At 42.3% G+C, this 14,107-nt stretch overlaps 1 protein-coding gene across 1 annotated transcript; it reads right to left on the bottom strand.

Moving 5' to 3' along the window:
* Window positions 1-11,387: 11,387 nt before the first annotated feature.
* Window positions 11,388-12,251, bottom strand: LOC311093796 (uncharacterized protein; the record flags this gene model as incomplete). Its single annotated transcript, XM_084131389.1, has 1 exon — window positions 11,388-12,251. The coding sequence occupies one exon, from the start codon at window positions 12,249-12,251 to the stop codon at window positions 11,388-11,390; it is 864 nt and encodes a 287-aa protein (XP_083987515.1).
* Between the last annotated feature and the right edge of the window lie 1,856 nt (window positions 12,252-14,107).

Below are 14,107 nucleotides of genomic sequence, written 5' to 3'. Positions count from 1 at the left end.
ATGTTGTATTGTATGTTTCTGGATCAAAAAAGAGAGGCTTATTTGGATATTTACAATGAGGAGGAGGTATAGTGTTACATAGCTACCCATCTAGGGCTGAGGAGCTGATAACAAAGTAAATAAGAATGACATTTTACAAAAAAGAGAAAGAAAAAGAAAACCATGGAGAGTATGAGGATTTCCAACCTTCTGTCCCAGAATCAACAACACAACCACCAATTCCACCAATATTAACTTTTAATTTTTTGTTATAATAGGTAAAAAAGGCACAAAGGCAACAATAACCAAACTAGAAATATAAAAATAATAATAATGAAAATAGCAACAATAGCTTTAGGGGAGAGCATGGCCAAAATAAACAAAACAAAAAACGAACTAACCCAGAAATCTCTCTAAATTTAAGACCGGGTCTCTCAAGACGGCACTCCTGACTGCGCTCACATGTACCAAGAGGGTGTGGGTCCTGTAGTCATTTTCAGTCAGCGAAACATGCCTGGAATTTGGACCGGCTGACTCTCACAAAATCCTGAGACCCTGACCCGGATATGTGCCCAAAGTTCTCACAACCCCCTTCCTAGACCAGGTGGTGAACTTGCAAGCGCCACCCATGGAGGAGGCAGACCCAGAGACCCAGACCTTGCGTTGCTGTGTCCTGTTCATGCACTGCCTATTTATGTGGACCGCACACAGAGCTTCAGAAGTTCTGAACAGCTCTTCGTTTGCTTTGTAGTGTTTTTGTAGTGTTTTGCTTTGTGCGTCAAGCGGGTGAAGCATTGCGCTTGGGAGTGCATGCCGCCTTAGTTCTGGTTCTAAGACGGTTAGTCTGGTTCGAGACTATCGGTATTGAGGTACATAAATACAATAAAAGAAATTAAAGACCTAATGCAAAGTGCTGATAATGCTGAAAAAATATGGTCATGTCTTGAAAATATATCGAGCTTGTTTAAAGAAGCAAGTCATCCTCATGGTGTTGTGGTTCCTATGCTCCCACCTGAAGAACAAGAAAAACAAAATGCTTGGTTTAACAGTGTTGAAGAACATAAAACTGCCTTTGTGGAGGAGAATAATAAATGGCTGCTGGAGGCGCCAGATAAACCAGCAGAGGGCGTTGTTGCCCCATGTTTAGGATCTACTGTTTCCAATGATGAGGTAAGTGTATTTAAAATGATGGAAAATGCAGTAGAAGATGACATTAGTCCAAGTGATAGTGTTTCTAATGTGTGAGTAAATCTATGTCCACTACATCATCAGCCAGATTAAGAGCTGAGGCTGAGACAGCTGCTCTTATGGCTCGTCAAAGGCTGCTGAGTCAGAAGCATGCCCTGGAGGAACAGCAGGAACTGTTGAGGAGAAAGTAGGAGGAGCTGGACCTGGACATGAAGCTGGCAGCATCTATGGCTAAAGTGAGTGTGTTCAAGGCTTTAGAAGGATCTCGTGTGTCTCACGTTTCTGTGAAATCAGATGGGATGAACTCTTATTTGAAAAGAGGGAAAAGAACACAGTTAAGCCATGACGCTGCAACATTTGTGCCTGAGTTCAACACTGCAGAGGCTGGAGGTGAGGCTTTGCTTTCAGGTTATGCTGCTGTGAGGCCCAAGACACACAACAAAATTGAGCTGCCTGCTGCTGTGACCCGGGCCGGTCTGTCCACTTTGCTTACTCTGCCCGCTGCTGTGACTGGGGTTGGTATGCCCACTCTGCCAGAAGGTGCCTTTCATCCACCAGTAACTCACCTTCAGTATGAAGCTACACCTGTAACAGTGAATAATCCTGATCAGCGTTTTCTAACAGTTTTGGAAAGGCAAAATCAAATTACATCTTTATTGGTTGGACAACAGTCACTTTTTCTCTTACCTAAGCGAAACCTACAAGTTTTTGACGGAGATCCACTGCAGTATCAAACCTTCATAAGAGGATTTGAACACAACATTGAAGGGAGAAAACAAAGTCAGAAGGACTGTTTGTATTACCTCGAACAGTATACGAGAGGTCAGCCCAGGGATTTGATCCGAAGCTGTCAACATCTGCCTCCGTCCCATGGATACTCTAAGGCAAAGTCACTACTTCAGGAGCATTTTGGCGATCCATTCAAAGTAGACTCTGCCTACATGGATAAGGTGCTTTTATGGCCGATGGTTAAAGCTGAAGATATCAAGGCTTTAAGGGCCTACAGTCTATTGTTGCAGGAATGTTGCAACTCTATGGGAGCCGCCGTAAGTGACCTGAACGTGCCTACAAATATGCAAACAGGACACAGAGAGTAAAGGTGAATGGAGCTCTGTCTGGTCAGCTTTGCTCTTCTACAGGTTCACCACAGGGGTGTGTACTTTCACCCCTTCTGTTCATTCTATATACAAACATGTGTCAGAGCAAATATGTAAATAGGACCATTATTAAATATGCGGACGACTCCGTTATAGTGAGTCTGCTCCATAAAAATGATAGAGGCCACGGTCCAATAATTGAAGACTTTGTCCAATGGTGTGAGGAGTCGCACCTTCAATTAAACATATCCAAATTGTACCATTTCAGTATAGACAAGACTATGATGACATTATTCTATCATGCTTTTATTGAAACCATCATATCTTTCTCCCTAGTGGCATGGTTTGGTTGTGTCTCAGTCAAGCACAAGAATCGCCTAAACCAAATTGTAAAATGGTCAAGTAAGCTGACTGGGGAGCCCCAGCTGCACCCCACATCCCTGTATGCTAAACAACTACAGCGGCTAGCTATGGCTATCAAAAAAGATAGACTACATCCTCTGAATAGGGAATTCCAGAGAGTATCTCTCCTCTGGACGGAGGCTAAAAGTTCCTGGTTACAGAACCACAAGATTTAAAAACAGTTTTGTACCAGCGGCAATCACTCTGTTAAACAAATGGTAAAATTATTTGCACAAAACGCACAAGCACTCATGTACTGTTCTCTGTTCCTCCATTTTTCTTTTACTACTTGTTTTTATGTTTTAATGTTTTGTGTGTTGCATGTTATGTTGTGGTCAACAAAGTTGTAAGGATGTCCTGCCTCTTAGGAAACAGAAAGGAGGAAAAATGAGTGCTTGCCTGGGAGATTTTCTCACACTGCATCCGCTGTGAGACCAAATGCTCGCTGGATGAAAGAGAAAACGTAAGTGCTCTACCGGGAAAGTTCTCACTCCGTCCACTGGGAGACCAATGCTCGCTGGATAGAAAGAGGAAACTGAAAGAGGAAAAATGAGTGCTTGCCCAGGAGATTTTCTCACACTGCATCCGCTGTGAGACCAAATGCTCGCTGGATTAAAGAGAAAACGTAAGTGCTCTACTGGGAAAGTTCTCACTCCGTCCGCTGTGAGACCAATACTCGCTGGACAGAAAGAGGAAACAGGAAAATGAGTGCTTGCCCAGAAGATTTTCTCACACTGCATCCGCTGTGAGACCAAATGCTCGCTGGATGAAAGAGAAAACGTAAGTGCTCTACTGGGAAAGTTCTCACTCTGTCCGCTGTGAGACCAATGCTCGCTGGACAGAAAGAGGAGACAGGAAAGAGGAGATTGAGGGTTTTTTTTTTTTTTTTTACCCGATGAGGGTTTGGTGAGCTTTTTTAATGTGGAACCGGTTGGTCCTGATATAGCTTTGGAAAGCATCGGAGGACCATCTCCCAAGGGCTTGAATCTGCTGTTGGGAGAGGCCTTTTTGGGCTGCTGAAGTTGCTGCCCCGATGCGGAATGAGTGACTTGAAAAATTCTTTGCTGGAATGCCTGACTGTTGGAGAACAGATTTGAGGTGTTTCTGGAACCAAAAACGTGTCACAGGTTTTTTGAATTTGTCTAAAAACAGGGGTTCCAGAGGAGATTTAGCCTGGGAACTTCTCCATTGCAGATATGCCAGAATTGACTGGTATGGTTGGATTTGCGAAGCGAGGTTAAAAATGTAGATGAAATGACCTTTTTTGGTTTGGTCAGTTTGAAATGAAATGGTTTCGCCGTCTAGTACTGATAAGTCTGAGATGGTGGGGTGGATTTTTGGGTCAAATTTAGAAGTGATGGCGAGTTCCGAGCATCTAAGAAAACCAAAAAAGGCTAGGATAAACATGGCATCGAGTGTGCGAGCAGAACCGAGGGGCTGGTAGCCTGTGCGCAGGGCCTGAATACATTTGGTGAGAATGTCTAGCGTTATGGGTTGTCTAGCGTCGGGGCGGGTGGGCTGGGATCTTTGAATCCCTTTAATCAGGAGGGAGGTTTGTGAATTGTTTATCTCCGTGGAAGGAGCGCCGTACATCAATTTATGGAAAAACTGGATGCCGCTCAAATAACCTTTAATGGACCCGACTTGTAGACCCTTAATGATGTTAAGGTAGGAGATAAAAGAGGTGATTGAAAGAAGAGAAAAATCAGGGAAAGGCAAGTTATAAGAGACATGGAATGTTTTAAAACATCTCCAAGCAGTAACGTAGGATTGAAGGGTCCTGGGAGATACTGCTTGGAGGATAGTGTCGAGTGATGCGCCAAGCAGGGGTTTTAACGGGTGGGTTACGGGAATATTAGTTCTGAATAGCGAGGAACTGGAGTTGGGAATTGATCCGCCTCTGGAGCCAGCATCCTGAATTTCTGAGAGGATCTGAGCGCGGATGGATTGGGAAACTGGTGGGGGTTCCATAGCAACTGCATTGGACGGCACGGGCATCGGAGTGGCTGTGAAGAGAGAATATGGTGATTTAGTTTGTATGATAGAGCTGGGAAGGGTATAATCCAGGGCTGCGAATGTCAGCGGTGCCCTTGCAATTGGATGACCTGCTGAAGATTGAAAAGGAAAGTTAGTTGGAGGATGAGAGGATGATAGAAAGCACTGTGAGCTTGAGCTGCAAGCGGAGGCGGGCCCGCGCTCGTTTGAGTTACTGGAGCTGCAGGCCACTGGAAATGGGCGGGGTTGTAACCTGTTGGGTAGAACTGTTGACATTGTTGGGTCTGTGATGCTAGCGGCGATAGCTTCGCGCTAGTGTCTGCCACTGGAGCTGGAGGCCACTGAAAAGGAAAAGGGTTATGAACAGCGGGAGAATAAAACTGAGCGGCTGTGGGGAGGCCGCTGGGCCCGGCTGCATGCGGCGCTGCGGCAGCGGAAGCAGAGGTGGAGGGCTGTGCCTCATCGAAAGGTGGTAGTGGACCTGCCATGGCGAAATCTGGAGCTTGGCCCAGGCTCGCTGAGGGCCTGTTGCTGCGGCGACTCGATGGCCGAAGCGAGCCGCGTCCTGTGCGGGAAGACGACGGTGGTGACTGGGCAGGCGAATTTTGAGCCCTGAGGGCTTTGCTCTGCCTGTGGGTCGTCTCGGGAGTTGACTGAAGGGAGACATACAGAGCATACAGCTCCGCTTTACTCATTTTCCTCGAAGCTTGTAAGTCTGAGTTACCCAGCGCTTGCCTCAGTCCAGCTATGGTCCATTTCCCGATGGGTGGGATCGTCGGGACGGCCGAGCGGTAGGAGGAAGCTGGGGAAGAAGATGGGAGTCTTGCCGGGGGCGGCGAAGACTGGTCTCGGCATCTTGTTGAGCGCCGGGCTGTTCGGGCCGATGTGCGGCCGCGAGGAGAAGCCGGGAGGCTCAAGTGCGACGACCGGCGTAGGAGGGATGACCGAGGGATCGGCGGAGTGCGAAGGTGCATCCCTGGTGATGTTTACGTCTGCGTCGGAAGAGGAGCTTGTTTGAGACATAGCTGCTAGTATGCTGCAAAACTGTCAATGGAATGAGGTGAGACTGCTGAGTATATATGCACCTCTTACCATTGATTGCTGAGTGCTCTCCACTTGTGTTAATTATCTGAACGTGCTCCTCCCGAACCTTGTTAATAAAACATCATTTAATGTTGTGAATCTTTCAAAATCTTGATTTATGACTAAATTAGCAGGTTCACTCCAGAGTTCTACTGGCGGTGCGAATGGACCGAGGAAAACGTTCCTAAGGGAACCATTAGTTCTCGGGGAACCATCCTGATGGCCAGTTCCTATATCTGAGTTCCTAGAACTACCCTGTGCGAAAGCCCCTATTCATTACCATCTCTGAACACACTAGTGCACTGCAATACATCACACTTTTCCTTTGTTTTGGTTTTAAACGCGCATATAACCATGGGTGAACCAGCTGTGGATTAAATCCATGAGCTCCAGGAATTATACTTCTGTAACCAGATGAGGAACCTCCTGTGGGACGTCAATGCCATGCTCACCATGAGGAAATGACCACGCTTCCTATTAAACACCTCACCATCTTCAGCCCAGACTGTGTTTCGTTCACGGCTCATTCATCTGGACAGAGGAGATCAGACTCAGCAGCTCCTGCCTCATTTACGGGGTTAAATCCCAATGCTCTGATTAATAACAACTTTAACAAAGCACTGAATTAGCATCAGTTTTGAGTAAGTAATGTCAAAACCATGATGATGATGTTTGCACGAGGTAAATAATAGTGCTTATACTATGGTGAGCTCTGCATTACACTCCTGATATCTGCCTTCTGGGTGAAGAAGCATAATTTTTTTTGTAATTTTTTTATACAAAAATAAAAAATAAAAACAACTTTTGTCTCTTGTTTTTTTTAAGGGAATACAGAACAGAAATCACGTATCCGGATTTCTTACCAATTGCATAATTATTGTATTAGTATTAGTTGACACAACATGGAACATTTGCAATACTATTTGGGTGTCTATAGTCTGGGTGGTTTATATTGATATTTAAATCTTTTTAATGATTTAAACGATAATAACACTGTTCACCAGTTGCAGAATGACTGCTAAAGTCACAGTACTGGGCCTTTACCAGCAGATGGAGTCATTGTGATGTTGTTTCTCAAACTGCTCCACATTTTTTTCTTTGTTTGACTGGGACAAATACCTGGCAACCCATCAGTGCAGCTCCTCTTTTAGCAGAATTGAGTGAGAAGTGAGAACACGTGGATACCAGCTCTTCAAATGCTAACTATTAATTTAAAAAAGACTCCCTGCTCTATCCCTTAATAATGCTGTGAGTATGAAGAGGAGCTTGATCATCAATGCATCGACGAGAGTGTATGACGGTGTGTGTGTGTGAGCAGGTAATCAGAAGTGTGTGTGATCTTGTGTTGCGTTCCTGTAGCACGCAGAACTTAAAGAGCATCTCTAATGAGCATAACAGCAGCACACACTCATTATCAAGGTATATAAGTTACAACAATGAGTGGATGTTTCATGATGCCGGTCTAATACAGAATGAGATGGCTCACAGAAAACAGCACATTTAAATGAATTCTTGTGGATACCGGGTTTAATAACCAACTAAAAATGTCTTGGTTACATTGGGAGTGGTGGGAACTTTGGGCATATATTCAGGAGGCCAGATTCTCAGGATCACATGTGATGAAGCTGGCCCGAATTCAAGGCATGAATCGTTGACCGAAAATGCAAGTGGAAGTGAACGCAGTCAGGAGCCACTTCTGTCTTAACAGACAGGATTTTAAGCTCAACTGTTCAGAGAGATCCCAGGCATGGCCTAGGAGGATTTAACCCCCTCTCAAGAACCTGATGGTGCTTTCACACTTAAAGGCAATAATAATGACAAAAAACTGAAACAATGGTAGAAAAAAATTACAATGCTTAAAACACTGTGTCACCGGCCCATTCCCATTGCATATTTAAAACAGTAATATCCTATACTAAACCTGAACTAATCTTGACAAAACAATCTCAAAGCTTGAAAGCTTACAATCTCAATCTCTTGGGTGACTGATTTCCTAAATAAATTACAGAGGAGGCATAATTTATCAATTTGCAACAAGAATATGTTCATGGTGACCTTTATTTTGAAATATGAACATGAAAAATCATGAAAGATTGGTAGAAACCTCAGTTTGTTTTCATGCCAAGAGTTCAAAAGATAGCATCCATTCAATGTTTTTTTATTTTATTTTTTATTTGTATTTATTTAAAAGGTCTAAAAATGTTTTAATATAAAGAAAAAAAAAAAAATAGATTCACTATTTGTGATGTGTCAGCGAGCTATAACACACATATCTGTTTCTGAGGTTGAATTCATATAAAACTGCCAATACTACTTCTGAATAGGATGTCTACTTCATAAATTGTATAAAAATTGTGGAAATAGTGGTTCAGATCACTCAATCCACATATGGAAATGGAGGCGCCCTTATATGCCCTATAAAACAATTCTGTTGCTTAGTAAATATCACAGTAATATTTAACTTTATTAACTTAATAAAATCTCTGAATATCATTTACTTGATTGTTTGAGTTAAACATACCAAAATAGTTGACTAAAAATCCAACAGTTAACTTTATCTAAAATGTACAGTTCCCTTTCGAGAGGTCTCGTATTGCGTGAGGAGCTTACACTATGGAAAAACTCCTTTTCTCGAGATTATTGTAGCCAGTTTGTTTTTAAGCGCAGTGCAGCTGCACAGCAGACGTCTAGCGCGGTCACTGGCTGCGGCAACTGCACGAACCCATGGCTTGAACCTGAACCTTATACCTATTTAAGGCGAGACACTACAGGTGAATAGGGTAACATTTTTAACTAGCAGATATCACCATGAAACTTTCCCAGTTGATTACCTTCATTAAGATGAGAAAAAAATTATTACAAGTTTTCTGTAATTTAATGTTTAAATATGCAAATTAGGGAATATCTAATTAAATATGCACAAATTTGCATATATTTTAAAAGGGAAATCAGTAGGGGTGTGACGAGATCTCGTGTTACGAGATCTCGCGAGATTAAAACGCGACGAGATTTCTCGTCGAGGTGAAACAATAGGCTTGTTTGAGATGAGCAAAATCTGCGCAGAATCGATCACCGGTGATCAGCACGAGATGCATGCCGGTTAGAAATGTGTCCGAGTGCGGTCCGCCTGGCTCTGATGTCATGCTGACGTATGTCAAAAATCTCTCGCGAGCGCAAGGCACACCTGTCGGATTCTGCAGTCGCGCGCAGTTGCTCTCCACCGACTGCGCTGATCAAAAGCATGATGGGAAACGACTTACTGACGACACAGCTTAATGCTCATTGGCAGCGAATGTCAGCTGATATTTTTTTTTCCTTAATTCCAAGAATTATAGCATAATACTATAAAAAAGAATTCTATAGTGCTTTATATACCCTTTTATTTTCTTGGTTTAAAGTTCTGTTTGTTGTAATTTTCTCTTTATTGTATTGCATGCTTGTGTTAATTTTGTACATTGACATTTTTGAACAACAGTAATCCATTAAATAAATTTGTCAATCAAACATGCATATCTAATGTGACGGTTTTATATAAGGCCTCATGTTTGTGTTTTTATCTGAGATCTTTATCTTTTATTGGTCATTAAACATGAAATCCAAACTTACATTAAGGTGACACACAATTGTGTAATATATTTATATGGAATATTTTTCATGTAAAAAAGGGATAGTTCACCCAAAGAACTATTTTTTTCTTTGGGTAAACTATCCCTTAAGTAGGATAGACATCAAGTTAATCAGCTGTGTCATATCCCACTCTTAAATGTTTAACCCATAATTAGGGATAACAATGTAAATTTAATGCAGCATCTGTTTGCTCATCATTTCTCATTATGGCTTTGATTATAAAAGGCATCCACAAAGTTTACAATTGTAGCAAGATGGAGAATGTGTTGCTAACACTATCGGACTCCCAGGGAGCAATCACATTAACAGTAAGCAAAGAAATTGCTGAGAGAATAAAGAATGGTAAGTAAAAAAAATAAAATAATTGGTTGCTTGATGATGTAAAAATAATGAATTTTATTTTTATTGATTGAAATTCGTTTTTATAGACAAAAAATATGCAGCATATATAATGCAACAAGTGAGATCTGCAGCACAGAAACAAGGTAAGGCATTTTTCTTTTAACCATAATAACATTATAACATTTAAAATGATCATGGGGATTTTTTATTATTGTGTTCTCTTTAGCAGATACCCACTGTCCAGCATCTCTTTCTCAGTGTCCCCCTCCACATCCAGCATCTCTTTCTCAGTGTCCCCCTCCACGTCCAGCATCTCTTTCTCAGTGTCCCCCTCCACGTCCAGCATCTCTTTCTCAGTGTCCCCCTCCACGTCCAGCATCTCTTTCTCAGTGTCCCCCTCCACGTCCAGCATCTCTTTCTCAGTGTCCCCCTCCAGTGATTGATTATCCAGTATCCCTTGTCGAGTGCCCTGTTGAAACAAGGAAAATAAATCTCACACAAACACACAATCTTCAATCCCCTTCCATGCAGTCAGAATGTCAAGAAACCCAACAAGGTATGCACTGTTTCTAATATGTATAAAGTTAACTAATATCCAATATGTATAAAGTTTATCTTTCACAATTTTAAAAGGCTGTTTTCATAGAATTCACACACAGGACCACGCTGCTGCTGCTTGACCTCACACAAATGTATCTGCATTTGTACTACAGAAATAAAATAGCATTTTACAAAAAGCTGGAGCAAGCCTTCAAAGAAAAAGGTTATAACATCAGCAATGAAAAATTGCGCAAAAAACTTGGCAACATGATCACTACTTACAAAAGGGCTAAAGACCGGTGTCGGTCAACAGGAGAGGGAAAAGTTACATGGGAGTATTACAAGGTTGGTGTGCTTTTTGTATTGAAATTACTGCAAATCACTGGGTTTACATAAAAAAAATAATTTCTAAAGCATCTCTATTTACATTGTTTTACATGTTTTCTCAAAGGAAATGGAAGACTTATTTGGGAAATCTGGAGTTGGGAGTGCACCATCAGGCACAATCTGCTCGACTCCTCTGTTCAACACTACCTCATCCCAGACCAAGTCCTCAATTGCACAGGCCACAGGCTCCCAAGAACAGCCTCTCCCAGAAGAAGAACAACCAGGTCCCTCCACTGCTATGCCCTCCAAAGAAATGCACAGAAGGAGACAAACAGCATCCACATTCTGTGAAGTTTATGAAGCGCATTCAGAGAGGAGAACAGCTGCTCTAGAGTCACTAGTGCGGCCTGACTTGGAGCGCCGAAGAAGGCTTAAAGAGAGGCGGAGAAGGATGTTTGGAAAAAAATCTCTTACCTGCCTTGGAGTAATCATTGAACAACTAAAAAAAATCAGTAAATCCCAGGAAATGATAATTGATCTATTAAAAAATAAAGTTTAACTATATAATCCATTCCCATGTGTATCATCATTTTATTGCTTATCACATCATCATTATAGAGAACACAAAACATTCCTCCCTAGACAGGGGACAGTGGTTGACTAGCAGAATATATGTCAATCATTTGTTAGTAAGTGCTTAAAATAATCCTGTACAATCCCATCCACCACCTCACAAAACTATCAAATCAAATATTTTATAAGTTTAATGGAGGGAACTGTTGAAGGTAGAACAAGTAAATGTGATGTTCACAGGCGGCCACAGATTGCATCTCTATAATGTGATGCATCATTGTGAATGTGGGCTTCTGGTGGGTATGGCTCATCCTCCATAACATCTGCCTGCTGATCCTCGTCAATTTGGTCATTGGATTTCAGGCAGATGTTATGAAGAATGCAACAGGCTGTGACTGCAGAAGAAATGTTCTTTACTTTTTTCATGTGAAGACATCTGAGTCTCCTGAATTTTGATTTTAAAATTCCAAATGCATGCTCAATAACTACACGAGCAGAATTCAGTTTCCTATTGAAGCATCTCTGCCTGACAGTCAAGTGGCCATTGTCTCTGTATGGCTTCATAAGCTGAAGCGAGAGAGGGTATGCAGAATCTCCAATTATATGCATGCCCTCAGGAACCAGGGAATGTGGATCTTCCTCAAGAAGTCGGCCTACCTCTGACAACCGAAATGCCCTTGAATCATGCCAGCTACCAGGGTGACCCACACTGACATGACAGAACCGCCGCTGACTGTCACAGAATCCTGTAAGAATTACAGAATAGAACTGTTTCCTATTGATATAGGCCACAGGATTCTCACAGTGCGGTTTTACTATTGGAATGTGGCATCCATCAACTGCACAGACAGTTTTAGGAAACCCAGCTGTTTCGAATTCTAACTGTGATATGTGCAGGACTTGTCCTCTGGGCCAGGAGATGTAATGTGACAAATGTGTTATTACAAGAGAACAGAAATCATGCAGGTGTGTTGAAACTGTAGATTTGGTTATGTTAAATCTGTCTGCCACTCCTCTATAGGACTCTTGGTTGGAAAGAGTCCATAGAGAGGCAAGTATACTGTTTGTCAGCGGCACCTTAGTCTGCTGTTTATTCATGTAAAAAGGACCAAGTGTATTAATTAAATCCTGCATTAGGAAGAGAAAAAAAAAATAGTTATCATATAATAAAAACATGGACACATGAATTTTCATTTTGGGGGGAGGGGGGGCAGCATATGCCTAACATGATGTTTTGTTTGCCCATACCTCCACATGCCCTCTAGAAAGTCTGAAATGACTTTGAAACTCAGAAGGACTGTACAAATGGACCACATTCTCAACAAAGTGAGGAATTTTAGGGACATTCCTAAGAGAGAGAAAACATTTCTTGCTATTGGCTTAATTTACGTTTTAATGAAATCCTTTAAACCTTTATTTTATTTAGTGCTGAATTATCTGCAGTCTGGACTGTTTATTTTCATTAGATCTATTCAACATACCAAGACCAGATAGATTTATATCCCTACTATTTACTGAAAAAGCCATTTTAAGTAATGAGCACTTCACCTTCGGTGATTATCCTCATCATAACCATCTTGTGCAAAAGCAGTGGTATTTCAATTGCATCCACTTCGTCTGCGATAAAGAACGCGAACGCGATCTCTTCCATTGCTGACGTTTGCAGTCCACAACACAGCGAGATTCAGGACGTGTCTGGCTTGCCTGCACTTTTTTTACTCCTCCCCTTACTGCAGCCGCCTACTCTCGCTTACAATTCAGGCGAGGCGAGGCGCATCTCAAACAAGCCTTTTGTCTCGTGAGTTGTTGTGATGTCAGTGTGATGGAGCGTGAGGGTGAAATTAGTATTGAAGATGCCCCTGCCACTTTTAAATCATTTGTGTGCCGGGCCAATCACACACACACTCCGCGCACACACACACACTCACTGTCCCTCGCTCACTCACTCACTCGCGCGCGAACACACACACACACACACGCTCACTGGCGCGCGCACACACGCACACTCACTGTTGCTCGCACTCTTACTCACTCTCGCTCACACTCAACCCGTCGTGGAGGACCGTTAAAATTAAACATGCTAGTCTTACTATGAGGTGTGATTTGTGCACTTTTTGGCGATCGCGAAGCAAACTGAGAGGTGAACTAACGTGTATACGCTCGCCAGTCGTCTAGCCAAAATCCCATAGTAATCAGGCGTCAGACGTATATGGAACGCCGTTGGGGACAATACTTATTATATGCAACGCGTGAAATTTGGACGCATTAACACGCACAGTTTGTACGCGTAAATACGAAGTATATGTTCGGGTGTCGCGTCAGACCGCACAACAGCCAATAGCGTTGCTCTATTTAGGATTTAATTTGCATTTGTGATGCGATGGCACGTTGTTGTATACATATATAAACATCAGACGACATTTCTTTCCGTGATGGATGATGTGCTGTTAGGTAAGCAAATACCTATGCAAACGTCACACGTAACATTTGTTCGTGAATGAGATCGTAATTTTACGTTGGCATGTACATAGGCAAGCGTAAAACTTTAGAGTCAATGATGCATTTATATGTTGGCTGTGATGTCAGTGCTGTGTCATGCTGTGGTATCTCATCCCGTTTGTACTCATGCAGGTTTTTTGTATCCGGTAACGTGGAAAAGTGGATTGCTCTCTACGATGGCTCTTAGAAATTTTTTATTAAACTGTCAAAGAACTTTTACAGACTGCATTCAGTTTGCATCCTCTTATAACAGGCTATATACACATGTACAGTGCTTAATTTGTAAAGTGGGAGGTCCCGGAGCGCAGATCCGGCGACTCAAAACGGGGGTTGGAGGTAACGGAACAAAACAAACAAAAAAAAATAAAAAAAATAAAAATTACACTGCCTACGTAGCTTCTATGCAGGGACAGCGCCAGAGAATTTTTAACGCATGTGCTGAGTGGGTGCTAGAT

This window comes from Abramis brama (assembly GCF_963993115.1).
Source record: "Abramis brama genome assembly, chromosome: 12".
Taxonomy (NCBI): Eukaryota; Metazoa; Chordata; class Actinopteri; order Cypriniformes; family Leuciscidae; genus Abramis; species Abramis brama.
This window is presented reverse-complemented; position numbering and strand designations above follow the sequence as displayed.